General features: G+C 38.2%; 1 protein-coding gene and 1 non-coding gene across 11 annotated transcripts in view; both read right to left on the bottom strand.

Annotated features, from left to right (window-relative positions):
* CAST (calpastatin) overlaps positions 1-24,630 on the bottom strand; it is a 107,951-nt gene that overhangs the window by 28,681 nt on the left and 54,640 nt on the right. For 6 of the 10 annotated variants that reach the window (XM_042944185.1, XM_042944193.1, XM_042944166.1 and 3 more), the window contains 12 exons: positions 21,335-21,394; positions 16,346-16,387; positions 14,942-14,998; positions 14,601-14,714; positions 13,497-13,577; positions 9,888-9,956; positions 8,385-8,483; positions 6,676-6,756; positions 5,807-5,845; positions 5,077-5,169; positions 4,852-4,941; positions 3,445-3,549 (listed from right to left, as the gene is read on the bottom strand). In XM_042944185.1, coding sequence (XP_042800119.1) covers positions 3,445-3,549; positions 4,852-4,941; positions 5,077-5,169; positions 5,807-5,845; positions 6,676-6,756; positions 8,385-8,483; positions 9,888-9,956; positions 13,497-13,577; positions 14,601-14,714; positions 14,942-14,998; positions 16,346-16,387; positions 21,335-21,394 — 930 coding nt within the window. Of the gene's footprint in view, positions 1-3,444; positions 3,550-4,851; positions 4,942-5,076; positions 5,170-5,806; positions 5,846-6,675; positions 6,757-8,384; positions 8,484-9,887; positions 9,957-13,496; positions 13,578-14,600; positions 14,715-14,941; positions 14,999-16,345; positions 16,388-16,994; positions 17,423-21,334; positions 21,395-24,630 lie in introns of those variants that run through there. The other 4 variants (XM_042944218.1, XM_042944175.1, XM_042944148.1 and 1 more) reach the window with 2 other exon arrangements.
* On the bottom strand, positions 7,334-7,438 carry LOC122202592. The gene has a single exon (XR_006194751.1). It is a non-coding gene; the product is annotated as a U6 spliceosomal RNA (small nuclear RNA).

Below are 24,630 nucleotides of genomic sequence, written 5' to 3'. Positions count from 1 at the left end.
TACTCAGTTATCTAGGGGGGAAAAAACCAACCAGTTCCAATGGTTAAATACAGTTCAGAAATGGGAGAAGCAGCTCATCACAAATCTTGGCTGATCCATGGATAATTGGTTTTACCTCTTTTAAAAGGACTCTTTTTTAAATTTTTTTTTTTTTTAATTTCAGTATCGTTAACATACCAGGTTATGTAAGTTTCAGGCGTACACTATAGTGATTTAACAATTCTATACGTTACTCAGTGCTCATCATGGTAAATGTACTCTTAATCCCCTTTACCTATCTCATCCAACACCCCACCCACCTCCTCTCTGGTAACCATCAGTTTCTTCTCTAGAGTTAAAAGTCTGTTTCTTGGTTTGTGTCTCTTTCTACCTCTTTTTTTGTTTGTTTGCTTGTTTGTTTTGTTATAGTCCACATATGAGTGAAATCATATGGTGTTTGTCTTTCTCTGACTGGACTTATATCGTTTAGGTTTATATTTTCTAGCTCCATCTATGTTATTGCAACTGACAAGATTTCATTCTTTTTTTATGGCTGAATAGTATTTCATTGTATGTACATACCACATCCTTATCCATTCATCTACTGATGAACACTTGGGATGCTTCCATAATTTGGCTATTGTAGATTGCTGCAATAAAAAAAGTACTCCCTTCACTAAGAACTAGGACTTTATTGGATTACTGAACCATGAATAACCAACTGCATTCGAGATAAAAGTGCAGTTCTATAGTAGATCACTGGCTTCTAGGATATAGCATTTGCATTTTAAACTACTGGTGACTTATGGGAAGTTCCATGATATGTAATAATTGGCACCTGTACCAAGGCATGGATTTAGATCACAGAACAAGGAGCTCCTGGGCACAAAGAGGAATATCACTTAGCAAATTCCAGCTCAACCTGCTGCTCCATCTGTATTTCATCCTAAAATAGTAGTTCTCCATTGAATGAATGATTTTAAAAATATTAAGCACTTTTAATGAACCAAGCACTCTTCTAGGCTTTAGAATTACAGTTTTATTGTCCTGTAAATTAACAATTATCATTAAGGGATTAAAGTTGTGGTTTTTTTTAAAAAAAAATTTTTCCAGTTATATTCTACTGCAACACGTGGAGGAAGTCCTATTATGTAGTGGCACTCCCCCATTCAGAGATTCGTGAGGTTTCTACCTATAAAACAGCCTTCGTGAAAGTCAGAAGTCACCTTTAGAAGACTGTCCTCTCCAGGCTTATGGACAGTGAGAATCATGTGCACCGTTAAATCCTTTCTATTCCTGTTTGATCTTTACAATCTTTTTATTTTTTTTTAGTTTATTTACTTATTTTGAGAGAAAGAGAGGGACTTTGAGAGTTTGAGCAGAAAAGGTGCAGACAGAAAGAATCCCAAGCAGTGACAGTGTGGAGCCCAATGGAGGGCTTCATCCCACAAACCGTGAGATCATGACCTGAGCTGAAATCAAGAGTCGGTTGTTTAACTGGCTGAGCCACCCAGGCGCCCCTGATCTTTATATTCTTTAAATGCCTGCACTGTAGGCACTGAAGACAAATGTCTACTCAACTGAAATAGCACCAGACCAGGTCACTACACACAGAAATGGGGAGGATTAATGAGGTATCATTGTAGAATACTTATGTCATGATACATTATAAGAATAAGTAGGCATGGACATGTCTTCTCTGAAGACAAGCTTTCTCCATAGAAAGCTCTCTAGTATGGAATAAACTGAAGTGGTTTGGGACTCCTATAGAATATTAACCTTCATAAGGCTTATCAAAACATCAGAGTATCCAGAAAGTAATAAATTCACCATTAGGCACTAAAATTCAGCTTAAGAATCCAGAGGATTGGAAGATCTTAGGAAATATTTATACTATGAATATAATTAAAAAGGAAAACTACTTGGATGTAAGTAAGTAAATAAATAAATAAATAAAAGGAAAACTAGTGGAAAATAGCGGAAGATAAAGTAGAAACTAATAGAAAGAATAGAAAGAACAGTCCTTTTAGTATTAGTTAGAATTTTAGAAGTTCACTACTGTGGAGATTTTCTAGAGGAAACATAAATACATTTATATGTATAAATGTATCCCAAAACTAGTTACCCCAACTGCTTAAGAACTTATTTTTATGCAACTATTTTTACAACTACTGACCTGATTTGAGTCACCCTAAGACACTTTGCCCTGAGATTTATGTTTATACGTTTCCTCCCCAAATTACTGTCTTATTAAATCACACCATTCTCTGTAAAAAGTCTGAAATAAAGTGCAGTTGGTCCCCTGCCCTGCAGCTGTCTGGTGGTGGGACTGTAACCCAACTTGGTCTGCTCCCCCACCAAGACACACACACCCGCAGGGTCTTGCCAGGACCATCCTCTCCCTCAGACATTTGTCTATGTGGCTGCTTTAAATAACGTGTGCCTCGCACTGTCTTTATGACAATTTCCTTTCTTCTCAATACATTACTTGGTCTTGGAGGACGAGGACTGCTTCCCCTCCTCCCTTGTGTTCGCCTTCACAAAGCTTGTCATGCCACACTGCGCCTGGTAAGCCCTCAAAGAAAGCTGAAGATAGAAACTGGCCCATTTTGGACCAGAGCAATCCCAGACTCAGGCCAGAAGCCTGTGAGACTCACTTTCCTCAGTGATTCAGAACAGGAAGTGACAGCGGAGGCAGCGGCATTATGACAGTGACAGGCACATGCCAGCTCCCCTCCCTGAGCTGATAGGCTGATGCTTCTGAGGGTGCCCAGGCTGTATTTCCATGTCCCCCAACTACACTGCCTTGTCAACAATGCCCACAGGCCAACTCCCTCTTTTATCCCAAATAACTCAGCTGAAAAATTCTTTAAAAACTGTAGTGTCATGGTAAAACTCTCCTCCACCAAATATAAGCTTGTTATGGCTCAGAAGGCTTGCTAAGATGTTGAAGTGTAGTAGGCATGCAGGAACTGCAGTTACAGAGTTAATCCTTGCTTGATATTATTCTAATTTGAGACAAGATTTTCAACATTTTTCTCCATAGTTATAAAAAGAAGGATCTTCCCACCCCATCTACCACATTCCCCCTCTCTGCTTATAAAAAGAAGCACCTGGAATCCTTTCGAAAACACAAATTTCCAATGTCCACAAGAGCAGACAAACCTCTCGCCAAGCCATTGCCTCCAGGTTATCTTGTTAGTCAGATGTCATTTAAGCATTGGCAGAAGAGATTAGCATTCACTTTACATATTAAAACTCTAGATGGTTTAAAAGACAATACTCAACTATCCTTCTTGGTTGCTAACTATGCAAGAATGAAAATCTAAGTTAACTAGACTCTGAAAGTAAGGCAGAATGAAGAGTAGTTAATTTTTAATCTCCAAAAAAGAGAAGTTGTGTAAGAACATTTAGTTTCATAACCCGCCGAACAACATGCTTTGTATATGAATCCAAGGTCAGTACCTCATCAACTTCTTTAATGGAGCTGAGGTCGAGCTCAGGTTCTGGCTTCCGAGTGCCCAGCGAAGCAGAAAGAGCCTCCAGTGCTTGATCACTCATTGTGTCCTGCTAAAAAAGGAAAAAATCTGTACATTAAAAAAGGGAACATCTCTTCAGCCTGAACAACCTATCCACTTCTTTGTGAAATCCCAATTTTAAAATTCTAAAATGAGTTGCAGATTAGGGAAGGACTTTAGGAAGGCAATTTTATTGGAAACCTAGCAGAAAAGAGAAAGGAAAAAAAAAAGAACTTACCAGTGAATGAAAATTGGGGCTAAGACACTTCCACAGTGTCTTATGCTGTTTATACCCTCGGGGGCACACTTCACCCCTTATTTCTCAAGCTACAATTATTACACAACACTCGTATCAAAATAAAAGCTTGAAGAAGTAAACTTTCACTTTTCTGTTGTTGTTTTTTTTTAATGTGTCTTTAGAAATAATTTCTGACAACCCTGGTCTTAGCAAACTAGCAAAGTCCAGGAAGCTGGGGAGCTTGAAGTGGCCCCACAGGCTTCATATCTGAATGCACAACGGCTGATGGCTGATGGCTGTGGGGACTCCCACTCTCAGGGTGTGGCTCTCACTGCTCCCCAGCCAGCCAGATAAAAATACACTGTCCCCTCCAGGAAGGGAGAGGCAGAGCAGACCCGACACAAACCGCTCCTTGCATTATCTGATCTGCAGATGGAGAATGTCTTCTCAACCAGAAGATGAGCTGCAGGACCACCGTTCAGGATTGGGGACAATTGATTATGGTTAATAGAAGGTACAGAAGCAGCTACAATCACATCCCACTAGTGATTTACAGGTCAAACTCCATTAGGAAATCATGGTGAATGGGGCACCTGGATGGCTCAGTTGGTTAAGTGTCTGAATGTTGGTTTTGGCCCAGGTTATGATCTCGCAGCTTTGCAGGTTACATCGGGCTCTGTGCTGGCAACGCGGAGCCTGCTTGGGATTCTCTTTCCCTCTCTGTATCCCTCCCTGACTCGCACTGTCTCGGTCTCTCTCAAAAATAAATAAATAAACTTAAAAAAAAAAAGAATCAAGGTGAAGATTTAGGTTCTAAGAGTGCAACTGTTTTGGTGTCTTGTCTTTCTGTGTGTTGTAATGATGAGATACTCTTGTTTCACAACGAAGAAGGCTGTGTTCAAACCATGATTAGTATTTGCAGAAACAAAGAAGGCCTGTCTGGAGATAATGGATAGAACCCTGATTGGATTTACTAGTCCACACAGACCCCTGAGGGAAAAAAGATGTCCCTCATCATGCTGTACTGGGATTATCCTCAATCAACTAGATCAGGCTCAGGAAAGCAAGTGCTATCAGGTGGACCATGTTTATTTCCAAAGAAGTAATTATTTATACCTCCTCCACCTTTCTTTTTTTGTCTTGGGGTGAAGCAGCACTTTTGACTACCCTGGCTGGCTGAGCTTTAAGAACCTCTTCTGTAGATTTCTGAAAGACAAAATGCAAAAGATTAGACTTATAGTTAGAATAAATGTAACTTTAATAATCAGAACTAAAAAGAAATTGTTTTCAAGTTTTATATAGTTTCTAACAAGCTCCCCCTAATTATTTGGAAAACAGTACCTCTTCCTTAGGTTTCTTTCCACCAGCGGTAGGAGAACTGCAGGTGAAGTCAGATGACAAAGCATCTATGGCATCACTTGGCTCCATGGGTTTCTAAAGAAACAGGCACCACGATGGGTAACTCATGAGAGTCATTCAAGTTACAGATCACAATACAAACTCAGCAAATGAAGAATGATTTGACATTCCTTTACTACCAAATCAAGTATGTTATCACATAACTCAGATAAATTCTTTGTTTGGAAGGAAATGAGTGCTAATACTATTTTCCTGTTTCCCTCCTTTAAATGGATTACATATTAGGATATTCTCATTCTATTTTTATTAATATTTATTTTGCCCTAATACCTTCTTGGCTCCATTCTGCTTCCCCTCAAAAAAAAAGAAAGAAAGAAAAAAAATATATATACACACATATACACACACACACACACACACACACACACGTATATATATACGTATATATATATATATATACGTGTGTGTGTGTGTGTGTATATATATACATATGTATATATATATATATATATATATATATATATATATATATATATTAAGCCATGAGCACTGAAGCAACCCCATACCCATCTCCTTCCTCTGAATAGATGGAAACTTGATCTAATTTAGCGATTATTCATAGACACAATATAGAGAATTGATGCCCTATCCCCCAACTAAAGATTTAAAAAAAGGTTAACTTGTATCTTAGAAGACATTTATGTAAACTCACCGAAGAGTCTGGAGGAGGCCCTGTGATACCTTCTTTTTTCTGAAAAAAATATTAATTTGATCATGTTGAAAGTCCAAAATTAACTTTTACAGTTGGCAAAATGTACTGTTCAGTGAGTGTTATGGGTTAAATTGTGCCTTCCCACAACCTTTCAAGAGTTCCTAGTACTCCAGTGTGTGACTATATTTGGAGGTAGGGCCTTTCAAGAGGTAATTAAGGTTAAGTGAGGATATTAGGATGTGCCCTAACCCCATAAGACTGCTGTTCTTTTTTTTTTTTTTAATTTTTTTTATGTTTATTATTTTTGAGAGAGAGACAGAGAGCAAGTGGGGGAGGGGCAGAGAGAGAGAGAGACAGAGGGAGACACAGAATGTGAAGCAGGCTCCAGGCTCTGAGCTGCCAGCACAGAGCCCAACGTGGGGCTCAACCTCGTGAACCACAAGATCATGACCTGAGCTGAAGTTGGGCGCTTAACCGACTGAGCCACCCAGGCACCCCAAGACTGCTGCTCTTAGAGAAGTGGGGAATGTAGACCAAAAGATGTACACACAGGGAAGATGGCCACGTACAAACAAAGTAGAGAGGCCTCAGATCCATGCTTCACAACCCTCAGAAGGAACCCACGCTACCCATTCCCAGATTCGTTTTCTGACCTCTAGACCTATGATACAAAATATTTCTGTTGTTCAAGCCACGCAGTCTATGGTACTTCGTTATGGCAGCCCTTGCAAATTGATACAGTGAGAGTCATCATAACGACAACTTCACATGCCTCATTATACTTTCTAATTTTAAAAAATGTGAATATATTAACGGGATAAGATTATGTTCCAAAAAGTAAAATAAAAGTAAATGATTATTTAACTTACTGCCAAAAGTTCCCTGTATTTTGGAGGAATGGTGACTTCTCTTTTACCTAATTCCTCTATGTAGATGGAAGTCATTGGATCCTGGAATAAAGATCACACAGAGGGATATTATATAATTAATTTGCTGACAATGTTATATGCTATTACGCAACCAAAGTACTGTTGCCATTAGTAATTTATGGAGCTACTGAAATGAAATGCAATTAAAAAGCCAATACTTTATACAACTCTGAAATTGTAAGTTTATACAATACTTGCCCTTATTTAATTAGCTTAATTCATATGTAATACTAGAAAATATTCAACCTACTATATTAAATTTTATTCTTATACTAAAGCACATTTTAAAACATTTTTCGTGGTCTCTTTCCAATACATATAAAAGTACAGTTAATAATCAATTTCTCTATAAGCTAACACCCAAGTCTTCCAGACCTAATTTCTAAGAAAAAAAGATCAGCTAGAGTCACATCTCCTGTCTAACCCTCTACTATCCCATTCCTTTTCCTTGTTAGCCAGCAATAGCCACCATCCTGAACTTTATTGTATCTACCCACTTAAAATCGAGCAAATTTTAAAACAATTATTCCATATGTAGGTATCCACAAACAACATGCAGCATTACTTTGCATATTTTTTTTTTTTTTTTTTTTATCGAAAAGGTACAGAACGCTTTACGAATTGGTGTGTCATCCTTGCAGGGGCCACACTGATCTTCTCTGTATCCTTCCAATGTTAGCATATGTGCTGCCAAACTGAGCACTACTTTTACATATTTTCAAATGTTGTATTAATGATATCATATTCTAGGTATCAAACTGTATTATTCTTATTCAAAATTATGTTTTTATAATGTATCCCTGTTGGTACATGAATAATTAATTTTAACCACAATAAAGTGTTCCCTTATATTAGCTTGTCTGCTGTTGACCAAAATCATGTCCAAATGTTTCACCTGTGCTTGTAACTCCTGGTGCACATGGGTAAGGCTTCCTCCAGGGAATCTCTCTACAGGTGGAATTGATAGTTGAAGGACAAGTACATCTTCAACATCCACAAGCTCCATGTCAATTGTCAGACTTTTACACTTTTGCCACTCTGAGGAGTGTGTTCTCTCCATATTTTAGTATCATTTCTATAAATACTAGACAGACTTTCATTTTTATTTATTTATTAGCCAAACAAGTTTTCTCCTATTTTTCTATTGGGCTGCCTTTTAAAAATTCTTCATAAATTCTAGAAACAGATCCTTTTTCATGTCTGCTTCAAGTATTTTCTTCCAGTCTTTTGCATGTCTTTCTATTTATGTTTTAATATCAAGGAACATATAATTTTCTTGCTTTTTCTGGGTAAGGAATAGGGATGAGCTGAGGGTGGTAAATTTCTAGAAATCATAATAAGTTCAAGCCTAGTGGACTTAAATCTCAAGGACAGAAAAATGTTTGTGACCCAACAGGCTGTATTCCAGCACCAGTCACAACACAGACAATCAATAAATGTTTGCTGAATCACTGTAATAGGATAGCTACCATAGGACAAACCATTTCCATTTATAACACTAATGTTTAGTTGCCATTATTGATAGTGACACCATCCTGCTTCTCTCCAAGCAACAGAACACGAGGTATTCTTTTGTGCCTCATGACCATGACCTTATTTCCTTTCCTACCCATTAAGTATAAATCTTTACAGATACCAAGATCACATACTGAAACTTCAGGTCCAGTATATGTTGTGTTATCTTCTTCAGTTTCTTCAGGTCCTCCTAAAGTGTCTACTAAGTCATCCAAAGCGGCATCCAGGTCTGACTAGAAAAGAAAGAGAGCAGGTATTTAAATGCTATTTGTAATACATATTTCACTTCTGATTTTTTAACTACAAAAAAAACCAAAAATTCTGTGCAGAAAAACACCAAACATCAAAAGTTCTTCAAACATTAAAATAGTTAAAATCTAGTCTCTAATAGACTTTATTATGTAAGGCCCCAGAGTACACATTTCAGGTTACAAAAAACAGAAAGCCATGTTCAGATAAGAATCACAACTTCAGTAAGTCTAATGGCAGTAACTACAGAACAAACGAATGGCTCATTAAAGTTCCCATTCCAATGTCCTCAGTTAAAAAAACAAAAACAAAGAATAACGATCATATAACTGTATGCAACAGGAGAAATTCTTTGTATTCATTCCTTACCAATAGTTTGCCAGAGTTACATATTTACAAAGAACTCCAACAAAATGTCTATATAGTACCTCTCCCAAATAGAATCTATTTCAAAGATGGATTGCCTGTGTTCCTTCATTCATTTGTGGTTTTTTGTTTACTTGCTTGCCTAAAGAAGTCTACAAAACAAATTACTTGAAAGGGATGTTAAGCTTATAAGATGTGACAATCTATTCTGTCAATATGGACTTTAATTAGTATAATGAAGGAGTGCCTCCATCCTATCTCTGAGGTTTAAAAAGACTCATTGTGAAGAATATGCTGAATTTAAAAGGGAAAACAAGAATTTGGGAAAACACCCTTTATTTACTTAACTCAAGTTAAAAATGATTATTTAACTTTTTTTTTTTTTTTTTTTCCAACAACCGTATTCCCACTACAATTTTAGGAACTCACCTGATCATGTAATACAACTTGGGACCTGTTAACTTTAGACCGATTCATTTGGGAATTTCAGAATGAAGAAGTGTCTTAAATTCTTTAGTCATACCTCTGGTTAAAGAAGGTATATTTGCAAGAGAGAAACTGTAATGTAAACTCCACCAGATGTAACTAGAGTTTTCAGAACAGAAGGTTAGAATATAAAATGTTACAGAGGTGCCTGGGTGGCTCAGCTGGTTAAGCGTCTGACTCCTGGTTTTGGGTCTCGTCGTGGTCTTGTGGTTTCGTGAGTTCCAGCCCTGTGTCCGGCTCTGAGCTGACAGTACAGTCTGCCTGGGATTCTCTCTCTCTCAGTCTATCATACCCCTCCCCTGCTCATGCTGTCTCTATCTCCCAAAACAAATAAATAAACTTAAAAAAAAATATTTTGAATGTTACAAACATACCTGAAAAAATTTCACAATTTTAGCTTATAGCAATAATTCATGAGAAAGGTCTTTAAGTTATCCTACCTCATACAGTTTGCCCTTAAAAAATCAGATCCAAATAAATTTAGAGGCTATAAATAAATAAATATCTCAAGTAGAAATGCACTGCTATCTTCATACCTTTCCAGATGGTTTACCCTGTTTGGATTCAACTGGTACAGCAGACGTTAATGATTTCTTTTCTTTTTTCTGGTGAATTTTAGAAAGAAATAAAAACTTTTTCACATATTTTTCTTCAATGATCTAACAAATTCAAATTACTAAGTAATTCAACAAGTTCAATGATATTACATATTTAAAAATGAGTCTAATATTAACAGCATAGATCATATATTGAACATCTGCCTCTGTGCCAGACATGTTGTATATGTCATATCCTTTTCCAGAACAGCATAATTTATTTCATTTAGTGATGTGGAGAGCAAGACTCAGAGATGTGACGTAATTTTTCCTAGGTCACACAGTAAAGGAAAAACCAAGAATTGAATCCAGAACTGCCATCTCTTTCTTCTTTGCTCTTGGTTGCCTCTCCAAGGGCCCACAGTCAGCCCACAGCACCCAAGAATTTTTTCTCTAAGTGGCCACTTCTCACTGTTGCTCTTTCAACCTTTGCCTGCACACATTAAGACCTCTCACTCCCTGACTTAGCATTTCACCATCCACTCCTTTCTTCGTCTCCCTAAAATGTTTCAGTTGCTCTTTCAAACACTGCCCATAACTCTCCAATCTGCAGTCTCCATGCTTGACCCACACATAATCGTTTCTGAAGTGTGATCTCAGTAAGCACCCCTAACCCAACACATCTCTCACAGCAGCCATGACTGAGCACCACCCTAGGGCTCCTCTGGCATTTGTGCCATCATTCTCTGCCACTCCTGCTGCGTTGCCCCCAGCCCTACACATTCCACGTTTCTGCCTCGCACTGGTGGCCCGAAGCAAAACCATTCTCTAGAGCCAGGGCCAAACACTTGCAGGGACTGAGAGGAAGTAGACAGGTGAAGATGCCAGGTTTAAGACAACAGAAAAGCGTCCCATGTGGAGGTCTCTGAAATGTGGGTGACAGAGCATGGGGGGTGGAGAGCACACCAGCTCCTATGCACTGCCCACATGAGTCTTCAGGCAGGCCACCACTTCTGTAGCTCAGTAACGTCATGTGTGACACAGGGACAGTAACTGCACCTCCCTCCGGGAGTTATGAGAATTAGATAAATTCATCTATCAAAGTGTGTTTGGTCTATCAAAGTGTGTTTGGTACATACTAAACACTATGTAGGTACTCGTTGGATGATTAAGTGCTAAATAAGTGACCACCGCTATTGTTAAAAACACCGCGGGGGTCACCAGGGTGAGAGCGTGTATCTGGGCAACCAAATCCACTCTGAGGATTCAACCACAACCTTATGCAGGTATGCATTCATATTTGTTATCCCCTCCTTCCTTCCTCCTCCTCTCTGCCCCCTCTCTTCATTCTCCTGTCCTTCCGAACAACATTCCAATTGCCTTGCTACACATCTCTCTCCAACATTTCAATTCAGCCTATCGAAAATCAGGCCACTTTTGACCTCAACCAGTTCTCCTTCTGACCTGTCCACCCATCAGTCGTAACCAGGGACCAGGTCACAATTTAGGGAGGCACTCTCTCTCATCAGAGCTGGCCCTGCACTTGCAGGAACCAGACAGTGCCCCCCCTGGACTCACTTTAGGGTTACCAACCTAGCTCGTTCAGATCTGAAGCCCAAGGTTATCTCAGATACCTTTATGATACCTTTGCCCACTGCAGCCAATTCTTTTCTAAAACCTGAAGATTTCACTTCTGCAGTGCCTCTGGCATTTCTCCCCACTATCTCATTCTATCCCAGCTCTAATTTAGGGTCACTTAGGACTGTGGTCACTCAATCCCGCAACTCGGTGCACTGCCACCACTCTGTGTGTTCTCTAACCTCCAGTGTGTATCCTCTACTGGTTAAACAGCTACCACTCATCTCAGCACTATCCACAGCAGTGCCTGGACCTGTCTTTCTGGTCTTACAGTCCCACTGCTCATGCCCCGTGTGCCCCACCCTCAGTGGAATTCACTTTGTACCCAGAACACATCTCACAATTTTCCACTCTGATGCATCTGCAAGCCTGCAATCCTAGCTACCTACCCTTCATGCCAAACTCAAACTGGATCTACTCAAAGTGTGTGTAATCCTGCAAACAGACAGAAGCCCTCCATTCCCCACCAAAGAGCTTCTAGTGGGAGCTTGTCTTAATCTGCCTGGGAATGCAGTCCCAGGGATTCTGTCTTCTTCCCGCCCCTGGATGCGCTAGCCTGCTGCTAGGGTGTCCTGCAGTCACAGGACAGTGCTTTAAACATGCTAAGTACCCCAGCCCCAATTGAAGATCTGATCAATCTCACTTCAGGGAGATGGATCAGAGACAAACAAAGTGAAATGCTTTGCCACAAGTTCAAGCACACCAGACTTCCACATATGCCTCTCCTGTTACTGGTTAGCTTTCACTTTTTCCCTGGCTACTCTATATCTAGCATAAAATTTCAAATTGATGACATTTTTAAATCTTTTTGAACAAATTTAATCTTCTGTCTTAAATCTAACCATTTTTCAAACGTTTTCATCTAAGTACCCCTCATCAACAACAGAGAGTAACATTTATCCTTAGAGTGGGGAGGGGGTGGGAGTCTCAAGAAAATATACAAGAAAACACATTTTTTTTTAATATGAGTATTTTCATTTAAAGGTTTATGTAAATTTTGCCATTACTCCATAGAATATCTGCATTAGTTTGCATACAAACTAATGTGTCTCTTCCTTTTCAAAATCTGAGAAAAACTGGTGTTTCCAGATGTGCCATACTTTTATCCTATGACTTTCCTTACCATCTAGCCTGAAGGGGGACACTTTTCCTATTTTGAAAATCAGGAAAACAGATAAATCAATACTACTTTTTAAAAAATTCATTTCTATCGTCTTAGTTTTGCTGCAATTACTTAATTGGGGCTTCCAGAGAAGTAAGCAGCATTTCTAGGGAGACATGGCCTGTAAACTGATTAGTAACTCTGCCTTGCTATGGGTAGAAACAGTAGACTACTTCTCATCTTACATTTCGAGGCTAGTATTTGAAATAGCTCTTCAAATGATCTAAAGAAGACTTGCCCATGATTAGTCAAAGCGGCATATATACTCTCTCCTGAGAGGGCTGGGATGTCACCTTTGAAAACTTCCCCTATCAACGCATGTATATGTCATGACTGCTTGTTATTTACTCATATCAAGAGAGATGCTCTCCAGGTTGAAAGCTGAGAGAAATGCTTATTCACATATGGCAATTTTATTTGCTTAATTTCAAAGCTATAAATATTGTTGAAAGCAGGGTCTGAGGCAACTCACATTTTAATTTTCTTGGTACTCATACCAGGCCTTACACATGGCAGGTGCTCAGTAAATATTTACTGAACACATGAATTCTCAAATCAGTTTTGGTATCTTGCTCACTCTGTATCTTTTAGATGCATCCTCTTCTTCACTAAATTTCACATAAAGAACAGTGCTCGGTTTTACCAAATATAGGTTATTTGAGCATGGTAGCACCAGATCCCTATGCTTACTGAGAACCAAACGAAAACCCAGGTTGTAATGGGTCTTCACTGAGCACGCATTTTTCATAAAAGAGACCCGACAGGCAGTGAGGCCCACATACACTTCATGTCTGCTTAGGTGTGCTTACCTTGTTATCTGGTTTGGCAGATGCTGCAGCTATATCAGCAACACCTTCTCTGCCAGCAGAAACTGCATCCTGTGATTTAGTCTAGAGGGGATAAAAAGATTAACAGAACTAAGTATCTTTGAATGACTGTTTTCAAGATCAAGCATTTCAAGTATCACTACTGAGCCAGTTATAACTATCATGGACACAGTGCTGAGGAAAAGGTTACTAGCTTCTACTACACATAGTACAACAGTGGGGACCACATAAGGCTGGACTCAAGAGCTACAGAGTGCACGCAGGTATACAAATTTTGAAGGGGGCCAGGTAGGGACTGTGATAAATTGTTATAAAGTTGTAGCCAATTGTTGCCACATAATCTGATGTTTCAAGAAGCTGGAAATTTGAATTTTATGTGAAACATTATGACTTGAATTGTTGGCAACGCATTAAAAAAATTTTAGTAATACCGCAAGCCAAACAAAATAGAATAGAACAAAACACATAATGGCTGCCTTTAAGTGATGAGCCACATTTGTGTAACCACCTTCTATCAAGTCCCTTGTCAAGCAGGTCTACTAGATGTCTTCTAAGAGCTCTCAATGGAAAAGTTCTTCTCATAAGTGTTTATTCTTCAAAGAGTTGACCTCCATTAGCTGTGCATGGAATCTATTTCTGATTTTTTGGCTCTATAAATTCACCTCTTCTACAACGAAATTCTAAACACGTCTTTCAGAGTTCCATGTAAAGAGCAGATCATGCAGAGCATCTGTGCTCCTAACTCTGAGAAGAGGGCCCAGGTGGCAACCAGTACCCCAAGCTTCCTGTCCATGAGACACCAGAGTCTGCTGCCTTTTAGTCATGACTGGGCACTGCTGGGCAGTGGAAGAAGGCTGGACTGAACTTCCCCTCAACCAATCTGATGTATTTCTTGAGCTTTCCAGAGCCCCAAGTTTCCACAAGGTTATTTGCAAAACCAGTAAAATGAAAGCACCAAATCCTTACAATACAAGGTATGTTCAGCATAGCTCCAGAGATTCAACTACACATGTCCATATAGATACAGGACGTGCATCTTATTCTCTAGTTGATGGTAGTGTTTTCCTATCAATCTGAGAGGTATACCTTTGGTTTTGTTGATTTCTCAGATGTCGACTGCTCACTTGATCTGGAAACTGCTTTTTCATTATGAACATGCTTGCTTTCTGTATCTGATGCATGCTTGGGTAGGCTTTTTGGCTGAAACACACACACCACACTGTTAACAACACAACAAATATTGATGCTTTCCTCTATGAAGTGCGAGCGTTCATAGGACATTAATAAATTGCAAATCCTGCTACTGCCACATGGTGGTGCCATTTTAGCCAGAAAAACAAATAAATGAGAGTCCAGAATTTTATCCCTCACACACACAAAAGGCTTCACCTATCTATTGATAACAAGTCTTAATGATGATCGCTTACCTCTTTGTGTTCCCTTGGCTTTATTTCTTGGGTTTTTTTCTCAGGAACCACAGATGGCTGTTAATTTCAAAAGATAAAATCTCAGTTACATTAGAGTCCTTTCTTTTATTACTTCCAAACAGGCTCAAGAACAGAACTCCAAATTAGACCCTTCTGCCTCTCTTGGGAAAGGCTCACTTAGAGGAATACACATGTGCTGCTTGTCAATAGTTATTCTACCAACAGCATGATAATGACAATCATAAGAGTAATAAAAAATTAGCATTTCATTTAGAATGATTTTTCAAATAGGTATGTATCTCTAACTTATTGGCTGTTTTTCACAATTCATACAGATCATTGTAAACGCAAGTCCATTCACAGAGATGTCACATGATCACTGTGACCTCTGAGTTTGTTGACTGGGAATCCTACTCTAGATTCTTTCTTTTAAAAATCTCCCTTTGTAGGGAATGAACATGGTATTTCTGCAATTTAATGATTTATATAGTCTTTTCTGTGTTACAAGTCAAGAAGGAGATACCACCAGAAACCCAATTCTCTTGAGATTGTGTAAACAACCAAATGGAACAGCAGATGATTTCTACCTTGCAGCTCAATTCTTCCTCTATAGTGGACTATAAGATTATCATTCTGAGCGGTCAACCCAAAGGAGCTACATACAATCAGATAAGTTCACCTTCCACCCAGATGAACTCCCCTTGCCTGCATTTAAAGGACATCTCTGTGCTTTCCCACAGGAAGCCTTGCAGTCTTATCTGAGTATTTGCTTAAGCATGCTTGAAAGAAGTAATGTGCACCATCGTATGTAGGATAAACATTTGCCTGCAGACACCCTGGGGTCCATCTTCACATGGATACAGATTGGCTTTCAGTCTAGACAGCCATGAGTCAGGGAAGACACTCCCAAGGGAAAGTCAGAGTTGTCTCCTGAGAAACTGGAACTCATTCCACAAACTGAGATAAGACTGTTAAGATAAACCTAGGATCCTCTTAGCAAAGACTCTCATCTGTAAGTCATCTAGGTGCTGGGTTCAAAAGACATTTACTCTTGATGTCCCATTTTTAAAGTAACTGGATACTCATTACCCTTTGTCCTTTCTCCTTGGTTCCTACTGCTTTTTTTAACAATGACTTCAACTATAACAAAAATCTAGACCTGAACAAAATGCCTTCTGAAATCTATTGTTTTCATTTACAAAATAAATTCATTTTAATGTATGGATTTAATGTTATAAGTATTCACTTATGCCCTATAAAATGTTTAAAAGGGTAATCCAAAATTAATTAAATTAGCTGACAAAAAAATCCTTTTACCATTCAGTAGCACCAATGGAGTATATTGGTTATTCATTATTATTGCTAAGAATCCAAACAACTCACTAGTTGACTTAAATTACTTACCTTAGTTGATTGTGACTTGTTTTCAGGTTCTGTTTTTGCAGCCTAAACTCAGAAAAATAAAGAAAAGAGGGAAGGAATTACAGAAGAAAGGAAAAAAAAGACATAGTTTATAAAGTTTAACATAGATTTTCTTCAACTAAGAAAGCTTTCCAAAGGAGATGATTTTGATCTAAATATAAGCTTTCTAAGTTTACTATCCTTTTCTTGTAATTTTAACTGTTTAGATAAACACGTTAAGTACACTAACACTCTGCTCTTACTTTTAGATAGCAATTTACATCTTACTTTTGTTATGTGTACCAAAGATATGTAAAAATTTATTACTACAAACACTGTAGCTAATATATAAGCAAAACAAAATAAAAATCTTCATCCTTCAAAGCCAATGATACGACTGATCTTTGTGTGAAATACCACAGGTTTTGGCTGTCGGTGTGAAACAATGGGATGGTGACAGAGCCAAGGAGAACAGAAAGCAGTGACATTTAGTTTTAGTGCCAGAATATGAGCGATAGGTCACCAAGCCTACCACAAAGTCCGTGATGGGTGAGTTACTGAAGATCTCAAACTGTAATTATTAGTGCATGCTGAGCAGATGAGGTGACCATTAGCAAACAGAAATGTCCCCTAGTACAATGAACCACGTCACCTGTTTTTTGGGTCTTTTCTTGCTGGGGGAATGCTGTCCTTCCATCTGTTTGCTGATTGGAATAGCCTAATACAAGAGCACAGCCCCAGGTGTGATTTTATTTAATCTGACAGTCAAATAAGTATCATGTATCATTGGGCTAAATGTTTATATCGAGACTCGTTCTACTCCTCTACTGCATCTACTCCATGCGTATATATGTAACTCCAAGAAGTGGTAGGCACTAAAATTCTAAAGCCTCAAGCAAATATTGCAATTTGGATTTACTTTTTTTTCTGTGATAAAAATCTATAAAATCGCCATTAGTAAAACTAACTTCTGACCCCTTTCCTTCAATTTCTCTGTGTACAGGCTGATTGGGCCATTTTCTTCCACCTATATTTATAATGCTTGATTATGACCAAATCAATAGTCATAAGTACTGTCAAATTTTTTCTGAAATTTTACAACAATCCTGTAAATAGTACATAGATTTTTTTTTTAATTTTTTTTGTTTTAACGTTTATTTATTTCTGAGACAGAGAGAGACAGAGCATGAACGGGGGAGGGGCAGAGAGAGAGGGAGACACAGAATTGGAAGCAGGCTCCAGGCTCTGAGCCATCAGCCCAGAGCCCGACGCGGGGCTCGAACTCACGGACCGCGAGATCGTGACCTGAGTTGAAGTCGGACGCTTAACCGACTGAGCCACCCAGGCGCCCCTAGATTTTTTATGCACAATATAATCTAAAGTTCTAAGAATGCTTCAGAAGGTCTCATTGTGACTTAAGTCCTTTACTGGAGTGTTTTACTCAGTTTTACCCAACCAAAGGTCATTTGTGTCGAAAAATACAATCCCTTAAGTACATACATGCATTCTTGGTATAGGCAAGATGTGAAAACTGGAATAAAACTGGATTAAACATTTTTGAACTTTTCAAAATGAAAGATGGAAAATTAGGCCTAATATTTCCTGTCATTTCTTTCCTTTTTATCTATTTGGTGGTGTTAACATAAACTCCTATTTTTTATCCTATTTGAAAAAGCCAACACCAAATACCCTCTTGATGTATCATGGCTTGTGCTTCAGCCATGAAAATACAAACATTCCTCCTATAACGAACGGACCCTCATTATACCAACATACATATTGTTTGAGAAGGAAACCAAGTTCATAACCACACAAATCTTTTTAAAGGAATTTTAATTTGGGATCCTTTCAATTAGGATCTTTGTTAATTAGTTTCTGTATTTGCTACTATGCTTTTTGAATTTATGCAAATGAAATTTATTAATGATTATTAAGGAAAACAAGCAGCTGGTATTGTAGTGGTTTAGATCTATGAACAGCTTCTACTTTGTAATTTGTCAATCAAGATGTTGCAAGGAAGAACTCTACAAAACAATTAAGAATTTATGCTCACACATGTAAGTAGTTTATAATGGAATATTTTTATTAGTAGTTGCTAATACATTTCCCAAATTTATTTTTGGTGAAGGTGGTGGTGCTTAACATAATAGTGATGACAATAATAACTAATGCTTATTGATTACCTCTTAGTATCAAGGACTGCTCCAAACTTTACATATGCCAACTCAGTCCTCATAATAATTCTATGAGGGAGGTATCATCATCATCCTATCATCATCATCTCCACTTCAGGGATGAGAAATTTAGGTACAAAGAAGTTAAATAACTTCCCAAGGATACCCATGGTAGAGCTGGGGTTTTGTGTTCTCAATCACCACACTGTACAACATTGTCTCTCCAGTGTTAGACAGCTCCTACTGGGCATCTGCTGTAGGACAGGCACTAATACCCTTAATGTTTGTTTTCTTACATAGGCTTGTGAAACATGTACTATTATCCAAACTGTACAGATAAGGAAACAAAAGCCAAGATGTGTTTCCGAATACCATGGCTGATATGAAATGAGATTCCACACCAGGCCATCTTTTTCCATTGTTCATGCTACATAGTCTTTCAGGGATTTTATCCTGATTAGAAATCTGACCTTCCATCTTAACTACAGCAATATGACCACTGATTCTAATGCACCAGGGGCAAGAGAGAAAGAACTTAGATCTAGACATATCCTTCCTCTTCAGAGGTATATGGACTTTTATTTGAAAGGTATGGAACACAGGATTCAGTATAGGTATTATTTTGAATTAACATCTTTTTTCTAAAAGCTCAAAATATTTGAAAAAATACACTCAAGTTCACATTCACAAAAATCTTCAAGAGAAGGCTAGTATAAATGTTATGACACAAACATCACAAAAACATTGTAACTGAAATCCACCAAGAAAGGGAGTTGATGCCAAAAGTGGTCCTGACTCAGCCATTGGTGATATTTCATCACCAAGACACTTATTTTGGTCTCTCCCACTTTTTCCCTACTTTCCCCTCTCTCTCCTCCCCTCCTCTAGTTCTGTAGGACTTCCAGGAATTCTCGTGATTAATCCTTAGCAATGGTTGAAGGGTTTGTGGACACTTGAAATAAGCACTGGTCCTCAAAACGAAAGTCAGGGGCAATGGATCAGAGTCAGGCAATGGGTCAAATGAGAACCAAAATAATAAAAAAGAAATCCTAGATTTGTGGCTCTCCTTTCTTTAATTTTTCATGGACTCTGAACTCAATGATAATTTGTTATTGGTTGATGCTTTTCTGATAGTCTAAGTTTTTTTTAATATTCTAAGATTAAGCTTGGTCTTCGTAAATAGTGACAACTAATAGATGAATAGATCAGGTAATGTATATTTTGAAAACAATTTAAAAATTCATGTAAAATACTAAATAAAAACAATTTTAGATTAAAATTTTTTAAGTTAAAAGAAATGCTAGATAACATTTATAAGAGATTTGAATAGTATACTTCAAGATACTTACAATGTCCTTCAAAAATAGCTGAACATGAGGAGCACCTGGGAGGCTTAGTTGGTTAAGCATGAAACTTCAACTCAGGTCATGATCTCATGATTCATGAGTTTGAGCCCCATATAAGACTCTACAATGACAGCTCGAATCCTGCAGCCTGCTTAGATTCTCCGTCTTCCTCTCTGCCCCTCCCCTGCTTGCATGCTATCTCTCAACAATATTTGAATTAAATATTTAAACATTTTAAATACTTAAAATCTAAATATTTAAAATAAATATTTAAAACAAACAAACAAACAAACAGCTCAACAAGACACTATAGGATCTCCCAACAGCACTAAATTACAGTGCCAGTACTAAGTTTTGATATAGGATCCTACTGGGATAGCAAAGTAACATGGAAGACAGAAAGCAAAAAAACATGTCAGTGATTTTAAACAAGAGCAACTTAATAATAATGGAGCTGGGTTAGCTTTTAAGGGCACTAAAGGATACTGGCTCATAAAAATTAGTTAAGAGCTTCTTGCAAATGTGCCCGCTTTAATTCTCCACCCCAATTGTCCAAGAAACACAGCTTGAGATACAGTAACTAAGGGAGAGGGTTAAGGCAGCTTTAGCCAACTCTTCAGAACTAGGCTTACTCTATGTGATAACTCCACTGTACAGCATTCTTTTTCTACTGAAATTCCAAGAAATAACTATTAGAATAAATCCCAAATAGAGCTCAAAGTTTTATCAATAAGATGTTGTCCCATAGGACTAAAATTTCACAAACTTAAGGAAGTATCTAAAGTAACCAGTATTATGTCACTTGTTTCATATTCACTTAGTATAAATTTTCTCATTTGTACACTAAGTTTTATTTATTTTTTTTTAATTTTTTTAATGTTTATTTATTTTTGAGAGAGAGAGACAGAGTATGAGTGGGGAAGGAAGAGAGAGAAATGGAGACAGAATCCAAAGCAGGCTCCAGGTTCTGAGCTCTCAGCACAGAGCCCAACGTAGGGCTTGAGCTCCCTAACCATGATCATGACCTGAGCTGAAGTTGGATGCTTAACCAACTGAGCCACCCAGGCGCCCCTGTACACTGAGTTTTAAATGGCTAGAATATTATAAAATAAGAATATTATTATTTTAATAAGAAGCATTCATATTCTTCACTATATCCAGAAAAATGTACTTAGTTCATTTTATAATTTAAAAACTCCATCAAGCCTAGAACAACAACAAAAAATCTCTGGATTACCTCTCTTGTCTAGATATTCTAAAACAATGTAGAAGTGCACAGATGATACTTGAGGTAAATATTAAAAGGAAAGGTGGGTTTCCAAAGATCTCTATAAATTAGTAAGAAAATGTTTACTTCCATAACTTAAGCTTGTTAGGACATATAACACATTTGTCAGTCTACATTTGTTTTGCTTTATAAAATAATCACTTAAAGGCATTCACCCAAGTACACCCTTAAAGACTATTCATACCTTGCTGTCTGTGGGATTCATACTGGAAGACTTGCTGGTGGAAGCAGAAGAAGCTGACACCTAGAAAGTAAAGAAAGAGAAAGTCTGATTCTGGTTAACCTACAAACACTTTGTCTTTCAATTCCTCTTAACCATACTTGTTCTTAACTCTACCTTGGTTTTACCTCTTCTAGAGTACAACTCCCACAAAAGTCCAGTAGGTGGTCTTGCTCAGTGGGCAAAGCCTTTACAACCAGATCAAATGGGTGCAGATTTGGGGTGTACTACTTACTAAGTAATCTTGGGCAATTTTCTGATTTTTAGTTTCCTCTTTCTCAATTTTTCTTTAGTAGATAACTATCTTATAGGTTTATTACTACCTGGTGCATAAGTGCTCAGTAAATATTTTAATTATTGTCTGCCTTATTTTTAGGAAGAACACAGACTTTAAAACTTGACAGAATTTTGTTCAAATGTGAGCTCTGCCAATTACTAGTAGTCTTAGTTTCCTAGGTATATAAAATGAGGTCAATGTTGGCTCTTTTGCAGGGTTTTAGGTATTTGAGATGACTAAATGTCTGGCATATTGTAGGTGCTTATTAAATTACTAATGCATTAGTCCCAAGATATTATAAAAGACAGAAAGAGCAGGATGTAGCACTAGAAAAGACTCAGGAAGATCAGAATTGTCCTTTCAGTGTCACATAAGCAAGAGAAGGTGGGAATGGTATTGCAAAGGCAATACTGCTGTATTTTATGTCTCATCCAGGCTCCTCCCTGCAGGGCAAGAGGTGATGATGATAATTGAAGTTTCAAGATACACCATTCCTAGGGATGCAAGGGGATGGTGGAATTAGTCCCTGCAATCTAATCACCCAAGTAGCAGGGAGTGCATATGGATACTTGCATGGTACTGACTACTAGGATAGTACTTAACTTGCATTACCGTGGTGAATATTAAATCAACCCTAGTTTATTTGGGAATTCCAACCTAGGCTCATTTAAACCTCCGTAACATTTAAGTCTGTTAGGTTTTAAAGCTTAGGGATTCCATCTGGCACTTCTTAAGTAACTTACTTCTTAAGTAACAGGCTGTCAGTAAACAGCTGCTGCCCTGCCAAGAATACCCAGAGCCTGTCTCTGATGTCTGGCTCTGAGCCATTTCTGAGGCTAAGTCCCAGGGCAGGAGGAGCCCATGCTTGTTGGTTTCTTCACTCTCGCCACCCCCACACACTACCACTCAAGGTGACTGTATGAACCTACTATAACCCATGGACCGTGAACAAAATCACCTTCCCCACAGACCTCACTTACTGTAGAGTATGTTAGTGCTAATAGTAAATTACCACAATTTTCAGATAAAAGCCCAAAGTTTTAGTATACTGATTTTTCAAACAAACTATATGAACTTTATTCCTGAGCACTATTAGGCACCAATAAGGCACTCCCTCACCCCAAAATATACCACACTTGGTCACTGTAGCAGGCGTGGAGTAGTGTCTCTCACATTCTCTTTGGGATAAAGAGCTAGAAAATGTACCAAGGTAGATTTTCCCATCAAATTAAAGGACAAATACATAAATATTCATTTTTCCTTGAGATTTTTTTAATCTGTGAGAATTACTGTATCCATTTGCCACACCCCATTCCTTCAATGATTTCCCTCAATCATATAAAATCAAAGACCAAACACTCTACATGAAAGTGCTTTTTAAGCTGCAAATCCTTAGGTAAACATTATTTCTAAACCTCTATGTTTATTAAAACGTTCCTGAAATCACATAGCCTTGGAATATCCAATCTGCCTTAAGCAGATAATTAAGCAATAGCTGGATGTGATCCTCAAATCCTATAAAGAAGACTTTCAAAGCCCCCCCCCCCACCCCAGAACAGTAAAATCTACATGGATAACTATAAATATGCATGGAGCAGGTTATCACAGGAATTTAACTGAAGGCCTTGGCCACACTTGTTCTCAGCACAGATCCCTCCATGAAAGTTCTATCCCATCACAAAGGCACTAAACATTTTGAAAGTGAAATAGGACAGCTACTTCATGGGATCAGAAAATAAGGAAAATAATCCCACCCCACTGTGAATCCATTCAACTCCAGTGAACTGTGGTTTGTTTTATTTTCTTCTATTTGTGAAAACAATGAACTTTTAATATTTGTTATCTCTGGTGAGGGATTGAATACAGTTTCATTTTAATTCTGTACCATTTAAATTTCTGATCATGTATGTGAATAACTGATTGTTATTGAAGAGTTTATCCATAAAGCTATGACTTGAAGAACTTTAAAGATAAACCTTAATATGTGGTTTTAAACAGGTGAAGAAAAAGATATCTCACAGAGGGTAAGTGCCTTGTCAAATATACCCCAGTTCACTGGCTCCATGTGTATTTACCCAGAGTAAGTTTGTGCCAGGTACTCTGTCAGGAGACAGGAACACGGTGGTGCAATTGCTAGACATGTTCCTGTCACTGCGGAACTTTCAGCCTCATCAGACAGGACATTAATAGAATAATCACTGCAATAATTACTTGTGATAAGTGCTATAAAGGAAAATCACAGGTTCCCATAAAAACATAGACTTGGCAACCAGAATTAGTTCAGAAGATGGTCAGGACAGGTGATGCTAAGGAAGTGACATCGTCATTAAAATATAAGGGGCATCACCCAGGCAAAGGTGGGGATTGTTGGGGGGGTGGTGGCTAGAGGGGCCCTTTGAGCTGTGTGTGCCAGGGTTGGGACCTAGGCCACCTGACTTTTAAGCCAGTGACTTTCTGCTGCAGGACTACCACAGCACAGTCCTGTTAACATCTAGGGACAGCCAATTTTAAAGCACAACCATCAGGGGCATAGTCAGTTAAGTGTTCAATTCTTGGTTTCAGCTCAGGTCATGATCTCACAGTTCGTGGGTTCCAGCCCCACACTAGGCTCAGTGCAGAGCCTGCTTGGGATTCTCTCTCTCTCTCCCCCTCCCTCTCTCTTTCAAAATAAATAAATAAGCTTAAAAAAAAAGCACAATCATCACTCATACATACCAAAATATCACTGTGGGATCAGTGCTGTCAGTCAGAGTAAAGTGTAGCGATTACAATACTCTCCATCTCAAATGACCGACACAAATCTCTTTACATCCAGAGTATTAGTGGTCATTTATAAACTTAAAGAATAAATCAGAGTAACAAAGAGCAGAGAAAAACTATCTTTTTATAATCATTCTCCATCTACCCATTCAACAATTGCTATTTGAAAAGGAATGAGCTAGGGGCTGAGTACATACAATGAGGAAGACACCATCTCAGCCTT

The sequence above is a fragment of the Panthera leo genome, chromosome A1 (genome assembly GCF_018350215.1).
Source record: "Panthera leo isolate Ple1 chromosome A1, P.leo_Ple1_pat1.1, whole genome shotgun sequence".
Lineage (NCBI taxonomy): Eukaryota > Metazoa > Chordata > Mammalia > Carnivora > Felidae > Panthera > Panthera leo.
The sequence above is the reverse complement of the archived record's forward strand: the minus strand, read 5'-3'. Positions and strand labels throughout refer to the sequence as shown.